Source organism: Xenopus laevis, chromosome 7L, assembly GCF_017654675.1.
Source record: "Xenopus laevis strain J_2021 chromosome 7L, Xenopus_laevis_v10.1, whole genome shotgun sequence".
Taxonomy (NCBI): domain Eukaryota; kingdom Metazoa; phylum Chordata; class Amphibia; order Anura; family Pipidae; genus Xenopus; species Xenopus laevis.
In genome coordinates, this window is record NC_054383.1 from 138,348,495 (window position 1) to 138,372,919 (window position 24,425).

General features: G+C 46.9%; 1 protein-coding gene across 11 annotated transcripts in view; it reads right to left on the bottom strand.

Moving 5' to 3' along the window:
• Positions 1 to 24,425, bottom strand: part of hspg2.L (heparan sulfate proteoglycan 2 L homeolog) — a 112,525-nt gene that overhangs the window by 6,380 nt on the left and 81,720 nt on the right. For 8 of the 11 annotated variants that reach the window (XM_041569902.1, XM_041569903.1, XM_041569898.1 and 5 more), the window contains 44 exons: positions 22,520 to 22,655; positions 22,239 to 22,390; positions 22,003 to 22,141; positions 21,532 to 21,683; positions 21,270 to 21,408; positions 21,038 to 21,189; positions 20,697 to 20,835; positions 20,425 to 20,576; positions 19,975 to 20,104; positions 18,661 to 18,815; positions 18,403 to 18,532; positions 18,151 to 18,305; positions 17,781 to 17,919; positions 17,439 to 17,582; positions 16,953 to 17,087; positions 15,508 to 15,689; positions 15,154 to 15,352; positions 14,871 to 15,050; positions 14,217 to 14,495; positions 13,930 to 14,111; positions 13,650 to 13,845; positions 12,876 to 13,055; positions 11,769 to 12,029; positions 11,517 to 11,679; positions 11,283 to 11,380; positions 10,854 to 11,120; positions 10,555 to 10,667; positions 10,188 to 10,335; positions 9,960 to 10,076; positions 8,566 to 8,650; positions 8,088 to 8,232; positions 7,892 to 7,991; positions 7,672 to 7,781; positions 7,296 to 7,404; positions 7,101 to 7,199; positions 6,779 to 7,000; positions 5,683 to 5,927; positions 5,417 to 5,588; positions 4,756 to 4,878; positions 3,036 to 3,092; positions 2,504 to 2,579; positions 2,240 to 2,318; positions 1,249 to 1,290; positions 794 to 864 (listed from right to left, as the gene is read on the bottom strand). In XM_041569902.1, the coding sequence (XP_041425836.1) occupies positions 794 to 864; positions 1,249 to 1,290; positions 2,240 to 2,318; positions 2,504 to 2,579; positions 3,036 to 3,092; positions 4,756 to 4,878; positions 5,417 to 5,588; positions 5,683 to 5,927; positions 6,779 to 7,000; positions 7,101 to 7,199; positions 7,296 to 7,404; positions 7,672 to 7,781; positions 7,892 to 7,991; positions 8,088 to 8,232; positions 8,566 to 8,650; positions 9,960 to 10,076; positions 10,188 to 10,335; positions 10,555 to 10,667; positions 10,854 to 11,120; positions 11,283 to 11,380; positions 11,517 to 11,679; positions 11,769 to 12,029; positions 12,876 to 13,055; positions 13,650 to 13,845; positions 13,930 to 14,111; positions 14,217 to 14,495; positions 14,871 to 15,050; positions 15,154 to 15,352; positions 15,508 to 15,689; positions 16,953 to 17,087; positions 17,439 to 17,582; positions 17,781 to 17,919; positions 18,151 to 18,305; positions 18,403 to 18,532; positions 18,661 to 18,815; positions 19,975 to 20,104; positions 20,425 to 20,576; positions 20,697 to 20,835; positions 21,038 to 21,189; positions 21,270 to 21,408; positions 21,532 to 21,683; positions 22,003 to 22,141; positions 22,239 to 22,390; positions 22,520 to 22,655 (6,449 nt within the window). The remainder of the gene's footprint in view (positions 1 to 793; positions 865 to 1,248; positions 1,291 to 2,239; positions 2,319 to 2,503; positions 2,580 to 3,035; positions 3,093 to 4,755; positions 4,879 to 5,416; positions 5,589 to 5,682; positions 5,928 to 6,778; positions 7,001 to 7,100; positions 7,200 to 7,295; positions 7,405 to 7,671; positions 7,782 to 7,891; positions 7,992 to 8,087; positions 8,233 to 8,565; positions 8,651 to 9,959; positions 10,077 to 10,187; positions 10,336 to 10,554; positions 10,668 to 10,853; positions 11,121 to 11,282; positions 11,381 to 11,516; positions 11,680 to 11,768; positions 12,030 to 12,875; positions 13,056 to 13,649; positions 13,846 to 13,929; positions 14,112 to 14,216; positions 14,496 to 14,870; positions 15,051 to 15,153; positions 15,353 to 15,507; positions 15,690 to 16,952; positions 17,088 to 17,438; positions 17,583 to 17,780; positions 17,920 to 18,150; positions 18,306 to 18,402; positions 18,533 to 18,660; positions 18,816 to 19,974; positions 20,105 to 20,424; positions 20,577 to 20,696; positions 20,836 to 21,037; positions 21,190 to 21,269; positions 21,409 to 21,531; positions 21,684 to 22,002; positions 22,142 to 22,238; positions 22,391 to 22,519; positions 22,656 to 24,425) is intronic. The other 3 variants (XM_041569899.1, XM_018226510.2, XM_041569900.1) reach the window with 2 other exon arrangements.

A 24,425-nucleotide genomic window follows, 5' to 3' on the forward strand; every position in this document is an offset into this window, starting at 1 on the left:
GTGTAATGCCGCTCCCTGGAGTTGATACACCCGGTGTATGTACGTTGGTTCGTGACCTTGGGGAGCACTAGATAGTGTGTCGGGTGCTTATCATTGCACTGTAAGGTCCCCTGATTGGACTTTAATCCTGGCTGTGTCTGCCCTGCTCTTCCGTAACAGAAGCCACTGGGAGGAGACGCTGCTCTGTGTGATGTATGCGGCGTGGTACTGGCGCGGTCCGGTGCCGTCATCACGGCTCTAGGAATGGCGCGCACCTGTTTGAGTGATCCGTTGCCTAGCAACCGGTCGAAGAGCCGCACCGTCATGCAGGTTATTAGTGCACCTTGACCCTGCGCCTCCTGGGCTGCCTATTTAGCCTCCTATTATGAGGTATCCTACACGAGTGTTCTGTTTCTACTCACCTGTCTTCCCCCCAGTTTAGGATGGGGTTCTCCTGGTTCCCTTTTTTAGGGGGGGTCAACGCAACCTCCTGACTTAGCGCAGGTAGCTCTGCGTACCCTTTGGGTTGCTAGACTGTAATACCTCAGCGTATCACCTATGGCTTCAGGCAATTCCCTTGCGATGCCTGCATGTCCTGTTGCACCTAATCAGCAGCTCTGCGTGCCCTGAAGGTGATATGAATCCTGTAGAATCATTAAAAATAAGGAGATAAAAATAGAGAGGAGGGGCCAGGAGTCAACAAGTTTATTCTGTCCCGCCTCCAGAGGTGAAGGATGACAAATCCCATAACGTCTGCACTGACAGGAGGGCCGACTAGAGAAATCACAGCTTCTGTAGTTACAGGGTCACTTACCTGAACAAAAGATGGCCGTCCTTAAGCCCCATGCTGATAAAGTCCTTCCCCTTGCCCTGTTCATTCTCCTCCTGTAACAGGAAATTAAATATTACATCATACAGGACCTTATGATGTCATCCATTATAGAAAGCCCTACAGCCAAGCAAAACGTTCCGTGATGCCAAACCTTTGGTAATGAATAGATTGGAGGGGAGATATTCTTGTGCTCGGGGTGGAATTAATCTATAGCTGAGTTTGAACCCACAGAACTAGAAGTGATGGAGTTTAATAATGTAACAATGTAATTGTATTTCCCGTGTGCCAAGAGTCTCTGGTCAGTGAAGCCCAATTCCAAATGATCTCATAGACATATCCATATAATATACAATGCATAGGAAAGGAAGAAGGACCCCCGGGGCTAAAGGAACATTCCTAGGTGCTAGTGAGATATGGGCCGGGCAGTGGTGCAGTACCTGGTTAGTGCCAAGCAGATGATTCTCAGAACTATGAGAGACCTGAATGAGAAAAGAGAGGAAAGAGTTTCATGCAAAGCTGCAGCCAAAGGACCAGCCAGGAGGGTAAAGCAAACGGGGCAGATACCAAGAGCAATACTGACTACCACCCTACTCACAGATGGACAACCTCTGGCTCTCAACTGTCATTTAACCACCACTCCCATAATCCCCTGAGAGCTGAGCATCTTGGCTTGTGTTTAGGTTGAGGTCCAACATCAGTTGAAGACCTCTAGGTAGGTATATTCTATAGCAGGAGTGCCCATACTTTATTCATGCAAGGTCTACTTTAAGTGATGTCCCATTATGATCTACATCCGTAAAAGCAATGTTAGCTTTCTGTTCCATGGAAAATATTACTTGATTTATTTACGGGAAAATGTATATTATTATATATAACAAACAACTATTTCTTATGTTACCTTAATATCATAATGAAACAGGAGGGGGATATAGACAAGCTGTTTGTTGACAGTGTCTTGAGATCTACTGATCAGCAGCTAAAGGTCTACTGGTAGATCCCAATCTAGCTTTTGGGCACCTCTGTTATATAGTCATTAAATGCTAATGGGCACAGTATGGCATCTCCTAGTAGGCTTGACAGCATCAGGGCAAGGGGTAACTGGAAATGTAAGAACATTTTTTACTCAGAGGAGCATTATGAACTGCCCCCAGTCCAGTTGGTATACTGACAAAGTGGGTTCCTTATACTATATAAACTCTCTGAAGTCCCTTTGGGATTAACCTTGGACATTAGTCTCACTAGGAACCTCCCTAGGGTAAGAGAAAGGGGTCCCTATGGAGTTGCTACTGCAAATAAGCTCAGTTTCACTTCCCCTTTAAGGAGTATTTCGTGAAATGAGATAGAGAAGGTTAGTGCAAACTCCACCCATAGTTGCAGGAATAATTGAAAGGTGAGATTAGAAGTTGAGGGACTTGGTGTGGCACTTACCATCCCCTGCCACAGGATCACTCCATCGGAGGAGGTGGTTCTGACCTCTAATTCTATGGTTTCTGGAGCATCTGGTCGGCTGGAAGAAACACACAAAACTCCATTGTAAGAGCCGACACCAATAGTATTGAATGTGATTGTGAAACCAATGACATATTATTGAGGTATATTATAACGCATGGTGATGCAATGTACATTAGAATATATATATCTAAGAGTTCCAGCCAACGGGCGGTTGACCATAACCATTTTGGATGCTCCTACCTTCTCGGGAAGACATGTTTAGGAAGGGCAATGTAAGAGTCATCAGAGAAGTAAGATCCATAGAGTCCAGGGGCATCTGTAAAATAAACAAGGGGTACAAAGAGAGAGAAGAATATTTGAGGAACATAGGGGGACACCCCCAGTAGCTGGAGGCCAACAGCATATAAAGCAAAGAAAAGAAAATACTTTGGTTTCCAGTCCAATACTTTGGTCACCAGTCACTATGGGTGGAGAATATGGACCTCCTTGTTGACATGTGATTGGACCAAGCTAGTGGTGCCACTTTGTAGATAGACTAGAATTCCTATCATCCCCATGTTGGGTAATTGATGAGGGGCAATACCAGAGTTAGAGGTGCCTGGTTGCACAAAGGCAATTAAAACCAGGGTTCTAGAGAACATTCCAGAACATTGTTTACTTGATATTTGCTTCTTCCCACCCAACCTCACCCAAATCTCCTCTTCACGGCCCAGAGATAAAGGAAAGGAAAGTGTTAGAGATAAAGATACCAAAACAAATGATGATACTGTACCATTCCCCCCACTCCCTTCCACCGGCCACTCACGATCCACAGTTTCAGCCGTGCGTCCTGCACAAGTGCAAATAAGTGTTTTTTAGTAAAAAAAAAAAAGAAAAGCCAAGCGCCTGTGTGTGAGAATTTATACAGTGGAGATCAGGGTGTTTGGGTGCCATGAGCCAAGTGCCCACCTATACAAGCTGAGAGTGCAAGCAGCACAGCCAATCACCAATCTATGCAAGCTCATACAAGGGGGGCACTCTGGGGCAGAGTCAGGGGTCCAAGCTCATAGTGCATGGGGCAGGGGCAAGTGGCCATAAACAGTGCATGGGGCGGAGCTAACTGCAGGGTTGGTGCCTATCTGTACAATTTCATACAAGACAAAGACTTAATACAGGCACCCCTTGCCATTGTCACAAAGGGTAAGTAGAGACACCCCTTAAGACTGAGGCACAAATGAATATGGACAACCCTTACTATAAGGGCATGGAGTAAATAGGGACATGTCTTATAATGAGGACAAAGAGTAGGTAGGGGCACCCCTTATTATGAGAACATAGATAAAGTAGGGGCACCCCTTATTATGAGCACATAGAGTAAGTAGGGACACTCCTTATTATGAGGACATAGATTAAGAAGGGGCACCCCTTATTATTAGGACATAGAGTAAGTAGAGGCAACCCTTATTATGAGGACATAGAGTAAGTAGGGGCACCCCTTATTATGAGGACATAGATAAAGTAGGGGCACCCCTAATTATGAGCACATAGAGTAAGTAGGCACACCCCTTATTATTAGGACATAGAGTAAGTAGAGGCACCCCTTATTTTGAGGACATAGAGTAAGTAGGGGCACCCCTTATTATGAGGACATAGAGTAAGTAGGGTAGCCCCTTATTATGAGGACATAGAGTAAGTAGGGGCACCCCTTATTATGAGGACATAGAGTAAGTAGGGGCACCCCTTATTATGAGGACATAGAGTAAGTAGGGGCACCCCTTATTATGAGGACATAGAGTAAGTAGGGGTGCCCCTTATTATGAGGACATAGAGTAAATAGGGGCACCCCTTATTGTGAGAACATAGCATAAGTAGAGGCACCCCTTATTATTAGGACATAGAGTAAGTAGAGGCACCCCTTATTATTAGGACATAGAGTAAGTAGAGGCACCCCTTATTTTGAGGACATAGAGTAAGTAGGGGCACCCCTTATTATGAGGACATAGAGTAAGTAGGGGCAGCCCTTATTATGAGGACATAGAGTAAGTAGGGGCACCCCTTATTATGAGGACATAGAGTAAGTAGGGGCACCCCTTATTATGAGGACATAGAGTAAATAGGGGCACCCCTTATTGTGAGAACATAGCATAAGTAGAGGCACCCCTTATTATTAGGACATAGAGTAAGTAGAGGCAACCCTTATTATGAGGACATAGAGTAAGTAGGGGTGCCCCTTATTATGAGGACATAGAGTAAATAGGGGCACCCCTTATTGTGAGAACATAGCATAAGTAGAGGCACCCCTTATTATTAGGACATAGAGTAAGTAGGGGCGCCCCTTATTATGAGAACATAGCATAAGTAGAGGCACCCCTTATTATTAGGACATAGAGTAAGTAGAGGCAACCCTTATTATGAGGACATTGAGTAAGTAGGGGCACCCCTTATTTTGAGGACATAAAGTAAATAGGTGCACCCCTTACAATAACACAGAGGGAAGTGCTGGCACCCCTTACCATGCTCACAGATTGTTCCAGAGAATCCAGAAAGGCAGTGGCAGCGGTTGTCCTTGCAGATGCCGCCATTGAGACAGGGGTTGTGTATCTGGCAGTGATCCTCATGCATCTCACACCGATCCCCTGCAGAAATATTATAAGGATTATACACATATAATCTACAGTCTGGTCATTTCCCTATGGCGTTCTGACGTCACAACGTGCCGTTTATAACAGGGGTCCCCGGCCGCTGAATTTGACGCAGATCGTCCTAATTTGACGCCGCCACATTCAAATTGAACGCCGGCGAACCCACTTTGGACACCGGCGACCAGAAATGGACCCTGACCCCCCTCCCAACATTTCACACAAAATGTAGATTATATATATATATATATATATATATATATATATATATATATATATATATATATACATAATGTACCCCCTACTGAAATTTATAAAGATATTAGAAGTCACCTCGGAGTTATGTGACCTGTATGGTCACGTAACTCCTCGGTGACATAATATCTTTATAAATTACAGTAGGGGGTACATTATCCACTATATAGACCACCCCACATATTACCCCCATTATATACAATCCCTTTCTCACTGAATGGAATACTCAGTTATTATCAATAGTTAAGTAACTGCAACTAAAGGTAATTCTACTACTGACCCTTGAATCCATCCAGGCACAGACACTGATACTCGTACTCCCCGGTGGGCAAGCAGCGGCCCCCATGCAGACAGGGCATACGGTCACAGGGGCTGTTATCGTAGCATTGCCCAATGGCCAGACTTTCAATAAAACTGTAGGAAATGTCAACTTTTTTCCCATTTATGGAAACCTGAAATTAAAAGAAACTTGATGGTCACATCTCCCCAACACACGGCACAGGGTTCCCTCTCAAACTGGACCCACCAACCAACAACTGGACTCACCTCTCCTATGCAGCCCTGGAAGTGACGACTAATATTGATGGCGCTAGGAAGTTCCACAGAACCATCTATTCCCCCAAGATACATCAAGGTCTTCAGGTTAAGACCTTGACTCTTCCCTGGAGAGGACCTCTTTACTGGGTCACTACTGTCCACTATCAGAGTTCCATCCTTATTCACTCGTTCTGCTGTCGCTTTGTGCCACTGGCCCAGGGTTAATGGCTCCAAGCTTCTCAGGATTGCAAGCCCTGTTGGAACAACCATAGGCCCATTTGTCCCATATTTTATTTTTCATTGGTCATTCCACTGCACTGCCTTCTTCTATATTCTCTCTCCGCCCTACTTTCTCCTCTCCCCCATTTGTCTCTCTACTCCCTAATCCCCTTTCTCTTCTTCTGTCTCTCATCCCCTCTCCTTTCCTTTTCTCGCCCAACTGTTTGGCCTTACTCTCCCCCATCCTCCCTCTTCTCTCCCCTTCTATATTTCTCCTCTCCCCCATTTGTCTCTCTACTCCCTAACCCCCTTTCCCTTCTCTCCTTCTGTCTCTCATCCCCTCTCCTTTCCTTTGCTCCCACAACTGTTTGGCCTTACTCTCCCCCATCCCCCCTCTTCTCTCCCCTTCTATATTTCTCCTCTCCCCCATTTGTCTCTCTACTCCCTAACCCCCTTTCCCTTCTCTCCTTCTGTCTCTCATCCCCTCTCCTTTCCTATTCTCCCCAACTGTTTGGCCTTACTCTCCCCCATCCTCCCTCTTCTCTCCCCTTCTATATTTCTCCTCTCCCCCATTTGTCTCTCTACTCTCTAACCCCCTTTCCCTTCTCTCCTTCTGTCTCTCATCCCCTCTCCTTTCCTTTTCTCCCCCAACTGTTTGGCCTTACTCTCCCCCATCCTCCCTCTTCTCTCCCCTTCTATATTTCTCCTCTCCCCCATTTGTCTCTCTACTCCCTAACCCCCTTTCCCTTCTCAAATTTGTGACCTTAGTCTGAGGATCTTTGCAGGCCAAACTGTCCCATTCCCTCCAAAACATAATTTTCCCCCCAAAAGTGTCCCCTCTCTACATGATCCCTCCACCATTCCCCAGTACTGTTATAGTACTCACCTGAGCCAAGTTCATAACGGAATTCCAGGTACCCTCCCACCATTGCAATGGACACAAAATCCTCCACGGGGGCAGCTTTCCCTCCGCTGAAGAACAGAAGCCCATCTGAAGATATTGGCTTAAATTCCAGGTCTACACGGAGCTCATTGTGGATGTTGGTGAGAGGTGGGTAGGAGATGTAGGAGGTGTCACCATTAAAGGTTGGGGTGTTCACCATAACACCTGTATTGGGGACAATAACAGAACAAAAACCATTAAGGAGTGCAAGAACTTCTAACCTGAGTTGTAATGATTGGGCATAGAGTGAATAATATTTCTGTACCGTCCATGCATTTGTCTCCAGACTTGCCCAGGTGGCAGCGGCAGGTGTATCCTTGGCCGTCGGCTCGGTTTATACAGGTGGCATCAGGGCCACAGGCTTCTGTGAGCAGAACACGAGAGCAAGAAGGTTAAATGAGAACAAGCCCATAGGGGACCCCATTCATACTGCTGGGTAGTATTAGGGCTGAGTAGGTACCTGGGTGACAGTGCAGGGCCTGCGAGTGCTCACAGTTACTCCCAGTGAAACCCGTGGGACAGACGCACACGTAACTGCTGCTCTCGGAGTCGTGACACGTTCCTCTGTTCTATAGGGGGGACACATACAAGTGAATATGGGCATCAATACGGACACTTACCTGCCTACTGAACACATTCTGCAAAGTAAAATACTTCTCATTGTAATTATCCGATCCATTTAATAAAGCCTGTAGTGGTCTCACTGGGACCACCTTAGTTCTAGACAGGACCACCATTTTTTGCTGGCAGTGAATATGGACCACATATAATGCACAGTCAATAGCTAGTGCCACTCAAGCAACAACTAGTGTAAGGGGGCAAATAGGTTGTGGTACCTTGCAGGGTCGGTCTCTACAAGTGGGGCAGTTGGAGACGCCACTTGCGCTCAGGTCCAGGTCCTTGAATATCACCTCTTCTTCTTGGATGACCAACTGGCGGATACAACCTGTAGGGAGCAGATACAGAGTGCGGTTAAGGACTTGGGGGAAAGAAGTGATTACCTAGGAAGACATGGATCATGATGGTTCAGGTGCATTTAAAGGTCTAACTCATTACCAACAAAGCCGCTGCTTAGGCCAGTTTTGGAGATGAAATCGTAGTTGGGATAACCCCCCAAGAAAAGCTCTTCATTCAGATCCAGACCTTGGAATTTTCCCTGCAATTAGAGGAAAGGGTGAATGAGGCAAATACTCTTTATGTTGACAAATTTTGTGTGTAAACACATAATCCCACAGTCTAGTAGGTCTGGTACCTGGGAGGTGCCATTCACAGGCACATGCTTGTCCACCACCAGAGAGCCTTGGGTCAGGTTCCTATACAAGGTCACAGTGTGGAATTCACCCAGGGAGATGGGAGTCGGGTAGCGAATGGTGGCCATTCCTGAGCCTGCGTCAAACCTACCGGAACAGAATGTGCTTATTGGAGAAAAGTTCCCAGATGGGTATGAAATGTTCTATTATGCGTGTTCTAGATTGCAAGCTTCATAGGCAATATGAGTATCTTGCTAAAGGCGTGTAGATGCATTACCTTGTCTGTTATAAAAACCATCCTCCCTTAATCAATTATTAAGCCAATAATATTTATGAAGGACATCTTACAGCCAATCACAGCCAAGACCAAGATATTTTTCAACCAATAACAGAAGCAGCATATCAAGGCGCAAAGCAGAGCTTGATAAAGGAACTGATATCAGGGAAGGAATAGGAAAAAATTCTCAAAGGACCACTTACCTGAATTCAGGGCGTCCACCCACCAAACCAAAGGAGACAAAATCAGCCCCATTGCTCTTCTTCTGCCCACTATAGACCAGCATGCCTGCAAGGTAGTACATGGGCACAGTGAGACGCTGCTAATTTCCAGCAGGAATTACCAGGCTGATGCCCATGGGGCACATTTTATAAGTCAGTTAGTGACTCAACTCAAGAATTGAGCTCATATCACAAAGCACTCGGGCTCAGGCATCAACATAACGGAACCTTAAATGCACAGGTAGGCCTCCAAGATACATACCAGCGGACATATATAGGCATGAGAACAATGTTTTGTTCACAATTGGTTCCCCATCATCCCCAGCCACTCCAAACCCAATATAATCCAAGGGAGAAGGGGAGAAGGAACAGAAAATTCCATGTGCCTTCTCCCCATCTTTCCTATAAGAAGACACTGGATCTTTTTCTGTTACTGTACTGCCCCCTAGAGGAAAGAATTAAAACAATGGTGCTTTGGTTGAGCCCCAGGCAGAAGATAATGGCTCCACTGGGGTATAAATTAAATCCGCAAATATGTTAATATTACGAGTTATCATGTCACACAGATACATCTATGCATCCCAGTCTGGCAGAAGCATCTCACATGGGCATCTCTAGTTGGGTCAGGCAGGCACAGACGGGCACAACAGTGACTACTGCCAGAGTTGAAGAGGATGGATGGACAGATAACCACTCACTAGTTAGGCAGCAGTACACATTCAATGGCATTCATCAACTGATATTTGGATGCACAGGAATGGAGAAGATTAGTCAAAAGGAGAGAATAGGGAGAGCAGGCAACTTACCAGAATAGAGAACAAGAGCTGAAGAAAGAGAGAGAGAGATGGGAAGCAGAGAGACAGAGGTGAGAAGCAGAGAGAGGGGTATCAGGGGGCAAATTGGCAAAATGAATGGAGGAGATCCAGAATTGAGACTTTGGAATTGGGAATTACTATTTGTACTGATTTCTAGAAGAAGGCTATAGCAGTATAGGGGTGGAACAGCTCCTCCTCTAGTGTCCTTAAAGGAGTTCTTGCAATATACCCCTCAATGGTCTATTAGGACCAGGAACCACCCCTCTGGATAGAAGAACCGATCCCTCTGTTGAATTTAAGCATGCAAGTGGAGGTTCATGAATGACCACTGGAAAAGTCAGAGAATCTAAGCTATTTACCTGGGTAAGTACTAAGGGGAAATTGTTTTCACTTTCCCAGTGGGAGGTTCCTAGTGTGTCCAATGCAAAAGGACCCAGATTCAATACCAACTAAACTGACTTAAACTTAGATCTTAACAAGACCTTAAGTCTCACGTAGACCACTAAGGTGCCCAACATGTTGAGTGATGAAGGTTTGTCTGTTCCTGGTTGACATACTTACCATCAGCAGTGTCTGGCCGGAAGGTGATCTTGATTTCAAGTTTCTTGTGAGCGTCCTTGATGCTCGGGAGGGTGAGATAAGACTGAGGTTGCCCAGTAAAATAGGGCACCACTCGCTCTGAAAAGGAAAACACATTGACCACGTCATTCAATTGAGGGCAAAATCCACTCATCAACAAGAGCTCTAAGAACTGCGGCCATTGGAGTCAAGTTGCCTTGTTTTCCTCACCTCGAACCTTCAGCATGGAGAAGGCAGTGACACGACCCTGACGATTGGCAGCTGTACATACATATGTCCCAGCATCCTCTGGTTTCACCGACGGAATAGTCAGAACGTTGTTTTCCATTTGGTGATCAATGGGGAGTTCTCCTTCCAACTGAAACAGAAAACTAGTCACTACATATAATGACTGAGGCAAGAGGGTTTTATTTGCTCTAACTGAAATTTTTTAACCCCCCCTTACAACAACTCTTTGGGCATTATCATAGCTCAGAAAGGGTCATACCAAGGTCCTACTGGGACATATCCGTATTCCATAAAAACCCGCCCTACATTATCTAGCAGTATATGGTGTCAAGGTTCAGGGAATACGTACCTTGCTCCATGTGATGTCAGGAACAGGGAAACCAGAGGCGAGACAAGGGAAAACTGCCGTGGAACCTGCAGTGATCTCCTTCATCTCTGGCTGGGCAGCGATTTGTGGTACAGCTGGAAAGATAAAATACAATTTGTAAATGTGAAGCTCAAGGAGAGGATGCAATTCAGTGGCCAATATTCTCTACTGTCATCATCTTGCCCTACCAGCTTGTCCAACTAGCTCCATTTTGCCCTAAACACGGTTCTTCAGTGCCATGTCTCATGCAACCCATTATATCAGGAGTACACTGTACTTACATTGAACATGAAGAATGACATGGGATTGCACCTCTCCAACATCATTGGCTACGGTACATCGGTACTGCCCAGCGTCGGACTGTTTCACTTGCTCAATTCTTAGAGTGCCACCACTGATCACAGCATCGGAAGGCAAGCGGCTGCCCACCTTACTCCACGTCACCTTGGCTCGAGGATCCCCGAGGGCAAGACATTCAAACTCCACGGAATTTCCAGCCAACACCGTCTGCACGGAGGTGCGTATATTAATCCTCACTTTGGGCAAAGCTGTGATGGAACAAACAAGAGATGTGGTATGTGCCATGTTTTGCCTGATCACTATTGTGTCTAGTGCAACCAAGGAAGGTGGTTCCACTGTAAGCCTTTAGGTTCCACTAGGGTTTATATTGTTCCAGAGGAGGTATGTTAGAGCCCTTGACACTATTTTACCTTGAAGGACCAATTTGACACTCTCCTGTGCTTGCCCAAATCGGCTGGATATGCGGCATGTGTATGTCCCTTCATGGCCAAATTCCAGGTTGGGGATTCTAGGGAGAGCAGAAACGTTATTCAATGTGAGTAATTCAGAGCCCTGTTATAAGCACATTCCATAGACAACATAGGGGTCATCAATATGCACACGAATATACGTGCCAAGCCAACTCCACTGTTCCATTTACCCACCGTAACACTCCTCCTTGCACCTGATGTCCCGCTGGCAACTGGCCTCCATCTTTAAACCACTGGATCCGTGCCTGGGGGTCTCCAATGGCGGTGCAGGTGAACTCTGCTGTTCCGCTTATGGGCTTTGTGTCAATCAGGGGGGAAACTCTGACAGCAAAAGGCGCTAAATAAAGAGACAGAATATTGGGTTTTTGGTGCAAAGATAAGCCTTGTTGCCTTCCCTGCTAGAACAGTGTCTAGTTGGATATTTACCCAAAATGCTGACTTGAGCAAATGCCTCGCTGCTGCCCACTTTATTGCTGACCACACAGCGGTAGGTTCCAGCATCAGTTGCTTTGGCCAGATTTATATGGAGGGTGCTATCACGTACGGTGGCTCGGTCCGGGAGTGATCCGTTTACTTTGCTCCATTGGAACTTGAGTGGGGAGGTACCATGGGCGAGACACTGAATCTGAACCACCTCTCCAACACTTACAGACACCTCATCCGGAAGGGTGGTGGCATAAGGTGGTGCTGGGGGGAGATTTGTAGAACGTTAGTAGACTAGAGCTGTGTTTTTATATTTCAACAAAATGGGTGGAGACAGCAGAACAAGATGGAGACTGTAGGGAAATATGTCAGCAGCTGGACATGGTTGAGACAGCAGTACAAGAAGAGACAGTAGATCAAGGTGGAAACAGTCAGGCAAGATAAAGACAGTAGAACAAGATGGAGACAGTAGGGCAAGATGGAGACAGTAGGGCAATTTAAAGACAGCAGAACAATTTACTAGACAGTAGGATGTGGTGGAGACAGTATAACAAGATGGAGACAGTAGGGCAAGATAGAGACAGTAGGACAAGATGGAGACAGTAGGCAAGATGGAGACAGTAGAACAAGATGGAGACAGTAGGACAAGATGGAGACAGTAGGACAATTTAAAGACAGCAGAACAATTTACTAGACAGTAGGACAAGATGGAGACAGTATAACAAGATGGAGACAGTAGAACAAGATGGAGACAGTAGGACAAGATGGAGACAGTAGAACAAGATGGAGACAGTAGGGCAAGATGGAGACAGTAGGACAATTTAAAGACAGCAGAACAATTTACTAGACAGTAGGACAAGATGGAGACAGTATAACAAGATGGAGACAGTAGGGCAAGATAGAGACAGTAGGACAAGATGGAGACAGTAGGCAAGATGGAGACAGTAGAACAAGATGGAGACAGTAGGACAAGATGGAGACAGTAGGACAAGATGGAGTCAGTAGGACAATATCACATTCGTTGTAAGAGACCAGTAACAATATTTGTTGACAAAATTCAGTACAGTGAATATTCAGAACATTCCACAGAATGGACACTCTGCTACGTACTTTCCACATCGAGGGTAATGAAAACCTCTGAGTAGCCTTCAGCATTGGACGCGTTGCAGATGTACTGGCCGGAATCCTGCAGGGCAGCTTTTGGGATAATTAATGTGTCATTAACGACTTCATGCTGCCAGGGGAGAGGGGCACGGAGTTTGGACCAGGTGATTTTTGGAGCTGGGTTCCCTGTATAAATGAACAGAACAGGACATTGTTGCACTGGGACACCACAACCCCCATGTTTAGGTGATAGACAGTAGAAATGCCCCATTTTACAAGAATTTGATGATTTCTGTTTATCCATCTATGACTGCCATGATTATTGTACAAGCCTGCCCACATTGTTGGATTGGACCAACAGTGGACAGGGTTGTAGAGAGAGTTAATCTAGGCCTAAACTTTTAGTGGGCAGGTTTGTAGAGAATTTTCCTGCAGATTGGATTTGACCAAAGGAGCAACTCCTGACAATATAACCCCAGGATTGGCAGGGGAGGGATGGGTGATCTGGGTTTATTTGGAAAAGGAGCCAGGCTAAACCCCAATTCTACATGGTGCCCTATGCCTGAAGTAGCCCATAATATCCTATTCAGTAGATAAAGTAGGTACCTTGTTGGCTCTAGAAGAGTCAGATGTCTTTGCTTTCTCATTGCATGATGGTCAAAATACAGGAGACCCAATTAACTATCTGGGTCCATCTTGCAAGGAATCTTTTCCTGTTACAGCAACCCATCACAACCGTTCCTGCCAATCAACACCATTCCCAGGAAGACTGAGACTTACCTACAGCCCTGCAGCTCAGAGTAGCTCGGCCTCCTGTTACCACCACAAGTAACGGTTGGTCTGCCGTCACCTTAGGGGCTCCAGGGTTTATCACATGACCTTCAACATGGACCTCAACGTGAACCTGCGTGGAACCAGATGGGTTCTGGGCTGTGCACGTGTAGGATCCGGAGTCCTCTGGTCTTGCAGATAGAATCTATGGAAATAATGAAATCAGTAACATAAAATTCATCTTCCTACATCTTCCCAGATCATGACCCAATCGATTGTCCTCACTGACCTGAAGAACTGCATTGCTGTCCAGTGGTACCAACTGCTGGGGCTTCAAGTTCTGTCTGGTACCAGTTCGGCGCCAGCTGACGACTGGACGTGGATCACCTTTACCCATACACTCCAGGTAAATGGGATGCCCCACTTTCACCCTGATGGGTCCACGAGGAATGATGGATGCTGTAGGGCGGCCTAGTAACATAGGAGAAGCTTTAGAGATGATACTGGAGTAACCAAGAAGATTTCTGAGCAATCACCCATGGTATCACTTGCACCAGGTGTTGGCACCCACTGTACCTGTCTCGACTCCTTTCCCAGAAACGGTGACCTGAGCAAAGGCCTCGCTACTGCCCACTTTGTTGCTCGCCACACAGCGGTAGGTGCCGGAGTCCGAAGCAGACGCCCGATCAATATGGAGGACACCGTCTCTACTGCTGGCTTGGTCAGGGAGGGTCCCATCTACTTTACTCCATTGGAATTTGAGTGGGTGGGTCCCATGGGAAAGGCACTGAATCTTAATGGATTCCCCAGTGCTCACAGATGTCTCATGTGGGAAGGTGGTGGCGTAGGTTGGTACTGTGGGTCAAATCAACACCAAGTTAATACACTTGTATCACATGTATATACAAATGTTCTGTATTGGGGCTGTCTGATCTGGGCCCCCCCAGTTGTCTGGGATTAATTGGAGCCTCCTGAAAACTGGCTTATTGAGCGAAGCAAATGGGATTATTCTACAGCGCAAATAATAACAACAAGCGAAATGGGCATTACAGTTACTATATTATCAACCCCTGTGTTGTATGAAATGCCCCCCTACCTCCTATGCTGGCGGGTGATTGATAGAAGTATTTATACAAGGTGGTGTTACTACCCCTGAGTAATAAAACTGCCCCTGCCCATAACCCCCCCCCGATAGCCTCTCATTTCCTATGAACAATGGAGGCCACGTACTTTCCACATCCAGCGTCACATAAATTTCGGCGAATCCATTGGCGTTGGACGCGTTGCAGATGTACTGGCCCGAGTCCTGCTGAGCCACGTTAGGGATGATCAGGGTGTTGTTGATCACTTGGTGCTGCCAGGGTAGGGGCGCGCGGAGTTTGGACCATGTGATGGTGGGAGTTGGGTTTCCTGAAGAGAAGAATAAATATTAGTGATTCATGATCTAGTTTGTTAATGGTTGCTATAGCTACTGCCCTTAGCAACTGGACAGCTGATTCTCCCCTCCACATACCAGAAGCCGTGCAGTTCAGAGATGCTTGGCCACCAGCCACCACCACGTGCAAGGGTTTGTCTGCCAATACAAGAAGGGGGGCCTCTGGACTTTCCACATGACCTTCAACAAGAACCTCTACTTGGACCTGTGTGGAACCGAATGGGTTGAGTGCGACACACGTGTAGGATCCGGAGTCCGCTGACTTGGCTGATGGAATCTATAGAAGGAAAGACATGAGAATTAAAGTCGGATCTGACTGGTGCAGAAGAATGTGCCACAGGCCATGACATTCCCATAGAAAAGAATGAGGAAGCAAAAATGGTGCCTAATCATTGGCCCAATAAATGAATCTCATGAATGTCCATTACTGACCTGCAGAACCGCAGTGCCGTCCAGAGATCCCAACTTGTACTGTTTCAGGTTCTCTCTGGCTCCAGTACGACGCCAGCTGACGATTGGACGAGGATCTCCTATGCCCATACACTCCACATTGATTGGCTCACCCACTTTCACCCTGATTTTCCCCTGCGGAATCACTGAAACACTGGGGCGCCCTGAAAGAACAGAGGAAACATCAGAAAGATCCACAACTTTTCCTGTGCACTCAGTACCACACACACGCCATTACTGATTGGCTGGGTCAAACAAAGTTAAGCTTTACCGTCCAATCAGTAAAATGGTTTAACTAAATACAAGTAGGCAATATTACACAGGTTCCTGTCTGACCATGGGAAAGAGAACAGCCCAGGAGCAGGAAGTACAGAGAATCAGAGCTCTGTACCTGGGTAAGTACTGGGGGAGATTGGATTCACTTACCCAGGGGGAGGTTCCTGTCTGACCATGGGAAAGAGAACAGCCCAGGAGCAGGAAGTACACAGAATCAGAGCTCTGTACCTGGGTAAGTACTGGGGGAGATTCACTTACCCAGGGGGAGGTTCCTGTCTGACCATGGGAAAGAGAGCAGCCCAGGAGCAGGAAGTACAGAGAATCAGAGCTCTGTACCTGGGTAAGTACTGGGGGAGATTGGATTCACTTACCCAGGGGGAGGTTCCTGTCTGACCATGGGAAAGAGAACAGCCCAGGAGCAGGAAGTACAGAGAATCAGAGCTCTGTACCTGGGTAAGTACTGGGGGAGATTGGATTCACTTACCCAGGGGAGGTTCCTGTCTGACCATGGGAAAGAGAACAGCCCAGGAGCAGGAAGTACAGAGAATCAGAGCTCTGTACCTGGGTAAGTACTGGGGAGATTGGATTCACTTACCCAGGGGGAGGTTCCTGTCTGACCATGGGAAAGAGAACAGCCCAGGAGCAGGAAGTACAGAGAATCAGAGCTCTGTACCTGGGTAAGTACTGGGGGAGATTGGATTCACTTACCCAGGGGGAGGTTCCTGTCTGACCATGGGAAAGAGAACAGCCCAGGAGCAGGAAGTACAGAGAATCAGAGCTCTGTACCTGGGTAAGTACTGGGGGAGATTGGATTCACTTACCCAGGGGGAGGTTCTTGTCTGACCATGGGAAAGAGAACAGCCCAGGAGCAGGAAGTACAGAGAATCAGAGCTCTGTACCTGGGTAAGTACTGGGGGAGATTGGATTCACTTACCCAGGGGGAGGTTCCTGTCTGACCATGGGAAAGAGAACAGCCCAGGAGCAGGAAGTACAGAGAATCAGAGCTCTGTACGTGGGTAAGTTCTGGGGGTAGATTGGATGCATTTACCCAGGGGGACAATCCTGCTTGACCATGTGAGAAGAACAGCCCAGGAGCAGGAACACAGTGCAGGAGGTGTTAGATGAAATCAAATCATGATGGTGCCACTTACCTTCTACCACTAAGTTCACGGAGCTGTGTACCATGCCATAGGCGTTGGAAGCCATGCAGCGGTAGGACCCCTGGTTTTTATGGTGGGCACCAACTATAGTGATGATGGAGCCATTGGGGCTGATGTGCACATTGTCTTTAAGAAAGAGAGGAGTAAATCATGTCTTGGGGTTCTCACATAAAACACAACTAATTAATATGTAATGAATTTGTCTCCCATTCCCAACCCACAATACCCCAACATATAATGTGAAATTTGGCTCTGCCACATATATACTCACTGGCCCAATTTAGTAGAGGTTCCCTAAATGCCTCATGCATGGGGTCCTGAGACCCTTTCAAAGTAGGGCACAGCCAAGAGAGCTGGGACCCCACAATGACAGCAGGATTGCTGGGAGTTGTGTATTATATATTATATAGTTCCTATTATAGGCCATGAAGTGTGAGAGTGGGTAGAGAGGCAATCATAGAAATATGGGCTACTTACCCTCCATGGGCTGATTATGTCTCATCTGCCAAGTCACACGGATGGGTTTGGCACCGTCATGGATCCGACACTTAAAGGTGGCATTCTGTCCCCGCTGCACGGTGGCGCTGTGTGGGTCAATGGAGATAACGGGGCTCTGGAGTCCTACAGAATCGGATGAAAGAGAAGAATCAGGTGACGGAGATTCTGGCATCACCCCAACGTTTTATGATGCCCCTGAATCTATAGGAACATTTATAGCACTCTGATTAGCCCAATTAAAGTCGACAATCCCTTTGCCTCTGCTCTATGCAAAATAGCAAGCATTCTGGGAAAGATGCAAATATGGCTGATCAGACTCACGGTAGGAGGAGGCGGCTCCGGACAGAATGGAGACGGACATAGAGGCCTGTTGTACCCCTGTGCCTGTGTCGTGGCGACAGACATATTGGCCCGAATCTGCCGTGGAGGCTTGGACAATGCGCAGGTGGGATCCCGAGATCTGAAATGGCATCGTCCATACTCAGCTTTAACATAAATAACATGCACAGGTCTCAAGGGCATGGGGGTGGCTGCAAGTGTGACACTAAGGAGTGAGAATGATCCCCCCAAAACTTAGAGACCAAAAACCTTACTGGTCTGTGGAATTTAAGGGGGAGATGACAATAAATAGGGTCACTTCAATGCCACAGGTCAATGTGGGTAGGTACAAGGCTCTGGGCCAAATACTCACCTGGTGGTTGGAGGAGAAAGGGGCCCCAGTACGGTGCCAGGAGACCGGAGCTTGTGGTTGTCCCACAACAATGCAGTTCAGTTCCAATGTCTGCCCCTCGCTTACTGCATCGGCCGACTTCTCAATGAGGATTGGGTGAGGGAACTGGTTGGGCACTGAGAGAAATCGACAGAAAATCAGAAGTGCTTCATGTTTAACTTACCCTTTGAGAGAAATCATGAGCAGTGGGCAAACTGGCATCACTGGGCTCACCTTGCACAGAACTCTGCACATTGATGGTGATAGAAGCTTCCTGGGACCCCGAGGAGGTGCTTACTCGGCAGATGTATATCCCGGAGTCGGTGGGAGAGGCTTGGAGGATCCGCATTCGGGAACCAGAGACCTGGAGAAAGAACCACAAATGAGCCCATGGGAAGAAATAGGCCGGGCCATGTCCCACCACCAGTTGTCCCCTACTGGCCACCTCTCTTTTGAGTAAATACAAGAATATTCCATGGTTCTGAATCCTACCTGGTGGTTGGATGCTAGAGGCAACCCGCCTAACCTGTGCCAGGTAACCACAGCCCCTGGTCGCCCATCAGCCAAGCAATTGAGATCTATAGTCTGTCCCAATTCAGCGGCCTCAGAGGAGGACTCGATCCGAATGGGAGCTTGGAGTCCTGTGTCTGAAAGTAAAATCAAGGGAAGAGTTTCTCAGCTGATTCCACACACAAGTGACCAAGGGGCCCCAGAGTTTGTTAAATATACAAGGGGGGAGGTTTCATTCTGTAGGACAAACATAACTGGTGCAAGGTATAGCCCCCCAAATACTAAAGAACAATATCAGCATTAGCCTTAGTAGAACATAAACTAAAGCGATTTCTACTCCATCCCCAACATCACCCTAAGGGGCAAATTCACTAAGCGCCAAAGCGCCGAACGCTAGCGTTACTTCGCTAGCGTTTTGCATTTTCGTTACTGCGCAAATTCACTAACGAACGCTGGCGTAGTTTCGCTAGTGTTACTTCGCACCCTTACGCCTGGTGAAGTTTCGCTAGCGACGTAACTACGCAAATTCACTAACGCGCGCAGTGTACTGAACGCTACCTTTTACGCTAGACTTCCTTCGCCACCTCAGACCTGGCGAAGCGCAATAGAGTAGATAGGGATTGCTTCAAAAAAAGTCAAAATTTTTTCTAAGTCCCAAAAAACGCTGGCATGTTTTCTACATTATGGGTGATAGGCTGAAAAAGATCGAAATTTTTTTTGGGGCTCCCCTCCTTCCCCCCTACATTTCCTGACTCATGGCAACTTACCTAGACAGTGGGCACATGTGTAGGGCAAAATAACAATTTTATTTGCTGATTTGAAGCTTTTCTAGCCATTTGTAGTGCAGATACGTATTCCTCCATTGAAATTTGAATTTGGCGCCGTATGCAAATTAGCCTTCGCTAGCGTAACTTCGCTTTACTTAGCGAAGCAACGCTAGCGTAACTTCGCAACCTTACGCTACCCCATAGCGCAACTTCAGATTTTAGTGAATTTGCGAAGCGCTGGCGAAACTACGCCTGGCGAAGTGTGGCGAAGTGCGGCGAAGTTATGCCTGGCGCAACTACGAATCTTAGTGAATTTGCCCCTAAGTCCTTAGTTACTCAATACATGTTCCTGGGCTGTTCTCTTTCCAATGGTAAGGTGGGGGGGTAGGTTGATCACTATAGACTGTGCAAAGGAAGCTAACTTGAGGAAACCCTGGAGAGACGGGATTAATTGAGAGAATGATGATTGATAATGATGACTGAGATGGTCATTGGTGTTAATGGCCAGAGGTTTCTTCCTGATACTTACTGAGTGAGGAACCTTCTATAGAAACCATGATGGAGGCCATCTGAACCCCAGACCCACTGTGTATACGGCAGATGTATTCTCCAGAATCCTTAGGAGATGCATGAATGATCTGAAGCCGGGACCCAGAAACCTATAAAAAACAGAAGAAGGAAGACAAGCTGAAGGAGTGATAGTAGTTGATTTAGGATTGTGCCCTTAATTGGATCCCTGGGGTGAAGATTCATGGTGCTACTTAATGGGAGGTGAAGAACCCTCCAAGGCATTTTTACTGACCCAGCCTGGGTTCCTTAGACTTGTTGCATGACATTGTCCTTATAATATAATTCAGTCCATGAATAAGTTTAATATTAAATAGTCCATCCGTAATATTCAGAGTAAGATCATGGTCTCGGAGAAGCTTTTGGTCACATTGCACAAGAGCTTGTCTCTGCCATAGAACATAACACATACCTGGTGATTGGGTGCAAGTGGTTGATCTGGTCTGTACCATGTGACCTCTTCATGTGGTCTGCCTTCTATAACGCAGTTCAGCACAACTGTTCGACCCTCAGCTATGGAGTCAGACGTAGACTCTATGTTGATAGTTGGAGTGATGAGAGAAGCTGAACAGTAGAAAAACAGAAATTCAAAGGTTATCTGGTGCATCTTATGTAGCTTGCCAACTGTCAGTTTGCCATGCCAAACAGGCAGGTTAACCCTTTACCCCTGAACCTTGAACTTACAGTGGCTGGAGCTTGTGCGGCGGGTGATGGTGACCATGATGGAAGCCTGACGGGTGGTGCCTGCAGTGGTGGTCCGACAGATGTATTCACCTGAGTCTGCAACTGAGGCCTGGTGGATCCGTAGACGGGAACCCAAAACCTGAACAGAGAAGAGACCATTTAATGGCGCTGATTCTCACAGACAAAAGCATTTAATGATCAGAATGAATGGACCACACGTTCTTTAGTACTTCTTACTCCATTTCACTGCAATTGACAATGGAAGAGACACCTGTTTTCAAACAGGTTCCACAGTATGCAGGGGAGACCAGGGAATGTTTCTGAGACACAAGAGGATTTACCTGGTGGTTGGGTGAGAGTGGCCGACCAGTTCTTTCCCAAGTAACCACAGCATTGGGCTGTCCAGCAACCATGCAGTTCAAGTCAAGAGTTTGTCCTTCAACCGCCGGTCCTGAAGAAGATTCAATCCTAACAGCTGGACCATTACCCGATGCTAGAGGAGGCAGAAAATAGGAACCATTTTGATTCAGCTGTAACTCCCAAGATATTCATTTTATACTGACATGAACTTACGCAAGGCTGGGCCCGACGCTCGGGTGATGGTGACCAAGATTGATGCTTCCTGGGTTAGAGAGCCAGTGGTCACTCGACAGATATACTCGCCAGAATCGGCCACGGAAGCCTTTAGGATACGCAGGCGGGAGCCAGATACCTGCCAATGCAGCCAAAATCATCAGTCCTGGAACAGGACACTGGAAGCACTGGCCAATATGTCTGGGTGGGATCAAGCTCCTCACCCTACTATCATCCCTGACTGTCATTATCAGTTACTCACCTGGTGATTTGGAGAGAGAGTGTATCCTGCTCTGTCCCATGTCACCACAGCATTGGGGTAGTTGGGGAACAAACAATTCAGTTCCAAAGTCTGTCCCTCGACCAGTCTGTCTGAGGAAGGCTCAATGCGGAGGGCAGGAACGTTCCCTGAGGCTGGAAGAGGAGGCACAGTTTTTGTTACCAGGATAGGAACTGGAATTCTAATATAGAGAAGGTGCATGAACAAAGTGCTGCCTAAGGGACTTTATATAGAGCCAAGATGAGCCCAATGTTGCAACAAGATCTATTTCACAATTGCCCCAATAAGTTGCTCTTAGGACCCCAATCCATTGTTTGGAACGGACACTGCTTTAAGGCAGCATATTGGGGTTGGGCAGAATATCAGATTTGTGCATTATATATTTGTTTATTTGTGCATAGTACCACCCGGCTCCTGAGCCTGTAAGAAATGCCAAAACAGCTCCAAGCTTACGTTGAAGGGTACCCGAGGAGCGGGTGATGGTGATGACGATGGAGGCCTGTTGGGTGCTTCCACCATTTGTCACCCGGCAGATGTATTCTCCAGAGTCGGCGGCAGAAGCCTGCAGGATGCGCAGCCGTGAGCCATAGGCCTTGGGGAGAAATGGAGAGATAAGTGGTGGGAAAGGACAATCTAGGAAAGTCACATCTTGGGGTGGGTTGACACAGAACCTGTGCAGTTAGACCTACCTGATGGTTTGGTGAGAGAGGCTGCCCCCCGCCCCGGTGCCATGTCACAGTAACATATGGATTAGGTGATGCACAGTTTAGCTCAACAGACTGCCCCTCGATGATCGTGTCTGATGAGGGTTCAATCCTCAAGGCTGGACCATGAACGGGAACTTCAGAGAAGGAGATAGAAAAACCCAGGAAGGGAAGCCCAGCTTGAAGGTCAATCTGATTAAGCTTTGTGGATAACTCATATTTGTTCTACTAGAGCATAAGACCAAGGAAGGGGAAAGTGGACCCACCTCTAATCACAATCACTTCAATTCGGGCTTGCGATGACCCTGCAGAGCTGGTTCCCACACAGAGGTAGGTACCACCATCAGCTGCAGATATTGAGGGGATGACAAGAGTAGAAATGTCCGTTCTTTCTGTGCGAGCCTGAGAATGACATTGGGAAGTTCATTAAATGAATTGCCCCAAAAAACTGAAGCCCTCCTGTGCTTCTCCTGCAGTCGTATAACGATGGCCCCCCAAGTGCAGTATATGAGGCAGGTGCAGCTCATTCACTACTCTGCCAACAAGAGTCATTTATCTGGTTGTGTACACCTAGGAGAAGAATTGTACCCATCAAAGTGCCTGACCCAACTTGTACTGATCTCCACTTGTGCCCAGCTGGTGCAATTACTCTGGAATTCTGGGAAATAATGTTTCATTACTGGGCACCTGCAGCATTTCCAGTTTGTAGAAGGGAAGAGGCTTATTCCCAAACCTTGGTGCAGCCATTGCTTTTCTGAAACCATTAAATCCATGTTCTACCCACAACGCATTGCTTCAAGAGATAAATGCTTTGCCTCTACCAAAAACCCTTGCTGTGTGCCCTCAGTTCCTTGGCACTACCCAAAACTTGTACATAGGATGTGTGGGTCTGACACCTGGTCAAATAGTTAGGGGAGGACAAGGTGCTCCAGAATTAAATGTAAAGTAACTCACCAAACAGTGAAAGTGGTGCACCAGCCCCAGACCCCCAGCTTTAGGGAGCAGTACAGCAAAGAATATGGAAGCAGAGCTGACCGGCACTCGAACGGATCCACAGGACCAGAGATATTCAGTTAAAAAATAATTGTATTGGTAGAAAAGTTAAAAATATAGCTGCATCTCCATCCACACAACCAATCAGAAAATTGAAAGAAAAAACAGAACAATTTCTGATTGGTTGTGTATAGGGATGCACCGCATCCAGGATTCGGTTCGGGATTCGGCCAGGATTCGGCCTTTTTCAGCAGGATTCGGATTCGGCCGAATCCTTCTGCCCAGCCGAACCCGAATCCTAATTTGCATATGCAAATTAGGGGCGGGAGGGAAATTGCATGACTTTTTGTCAGAAAACAAGGAAGTAAAAAATGTTTTCCCCTTACCACCCCTAATTTGCATATGCAAATTAGGGTTCGGATTCGGTTCGGTATTCGGCCGAATCTTTCATGAAGGATTCAGGGGTTCGGCCGAATCCAAAAAAGTGGATTCGGTGCATCCCTAGTTGTGTATAAATGCTCATATCCTGTGATTGTCATTTGAGCCCATGACTAAGCACCCTGAGGGGTGCGAAACGCGTAGGGTAGATGGAGATGCAGCTATATTTTTAACTTTTCTACCAATAAAATAATTTTTTAACTGAATATCTCTGGTCCTGTGGATCCGCTCTGCTTCTATAGCCTGACACCTGGGCCCCACCCAGAATCAAATTCACCAAAGGTTGAATCCCACATCTCAGTTTATTGGAAGGCACCCTATGAATTGGTACCTTACACTCAGGCCAAGGCCAAACACCCAGCATGGAGAATTAATGCTAAGGGTGCATTAGAATTCAACTATGAATAACATTATTCAGGATTCAATTGGACAGTCGTTCAGGGAGACGATCACTCAGTTGGGGGGCATCTCCAGTTAAGGTACCTGAAGCTCCTGAGCCCGTCTCTTAATCGCTTCCCAACTGCTGCTCCGAAAGTGAAGGAAACCGAAAGTGGAAAGTGCCTGTGAGAAAGACGGGGGGCAAGCAAGGAGCAAGAGAAAGGAGAAGGGGGTGATGGAGAAGGAAAGGCACAAAGGAAAAGCACCAACGAGCAGGAGAAAGAGAACAGTGAGCCAATCAGACAAGAGGAGAGGTGGTGGAACAAGTGTTACCAGAAGTGGTCACTTATCTACTGGGGACTT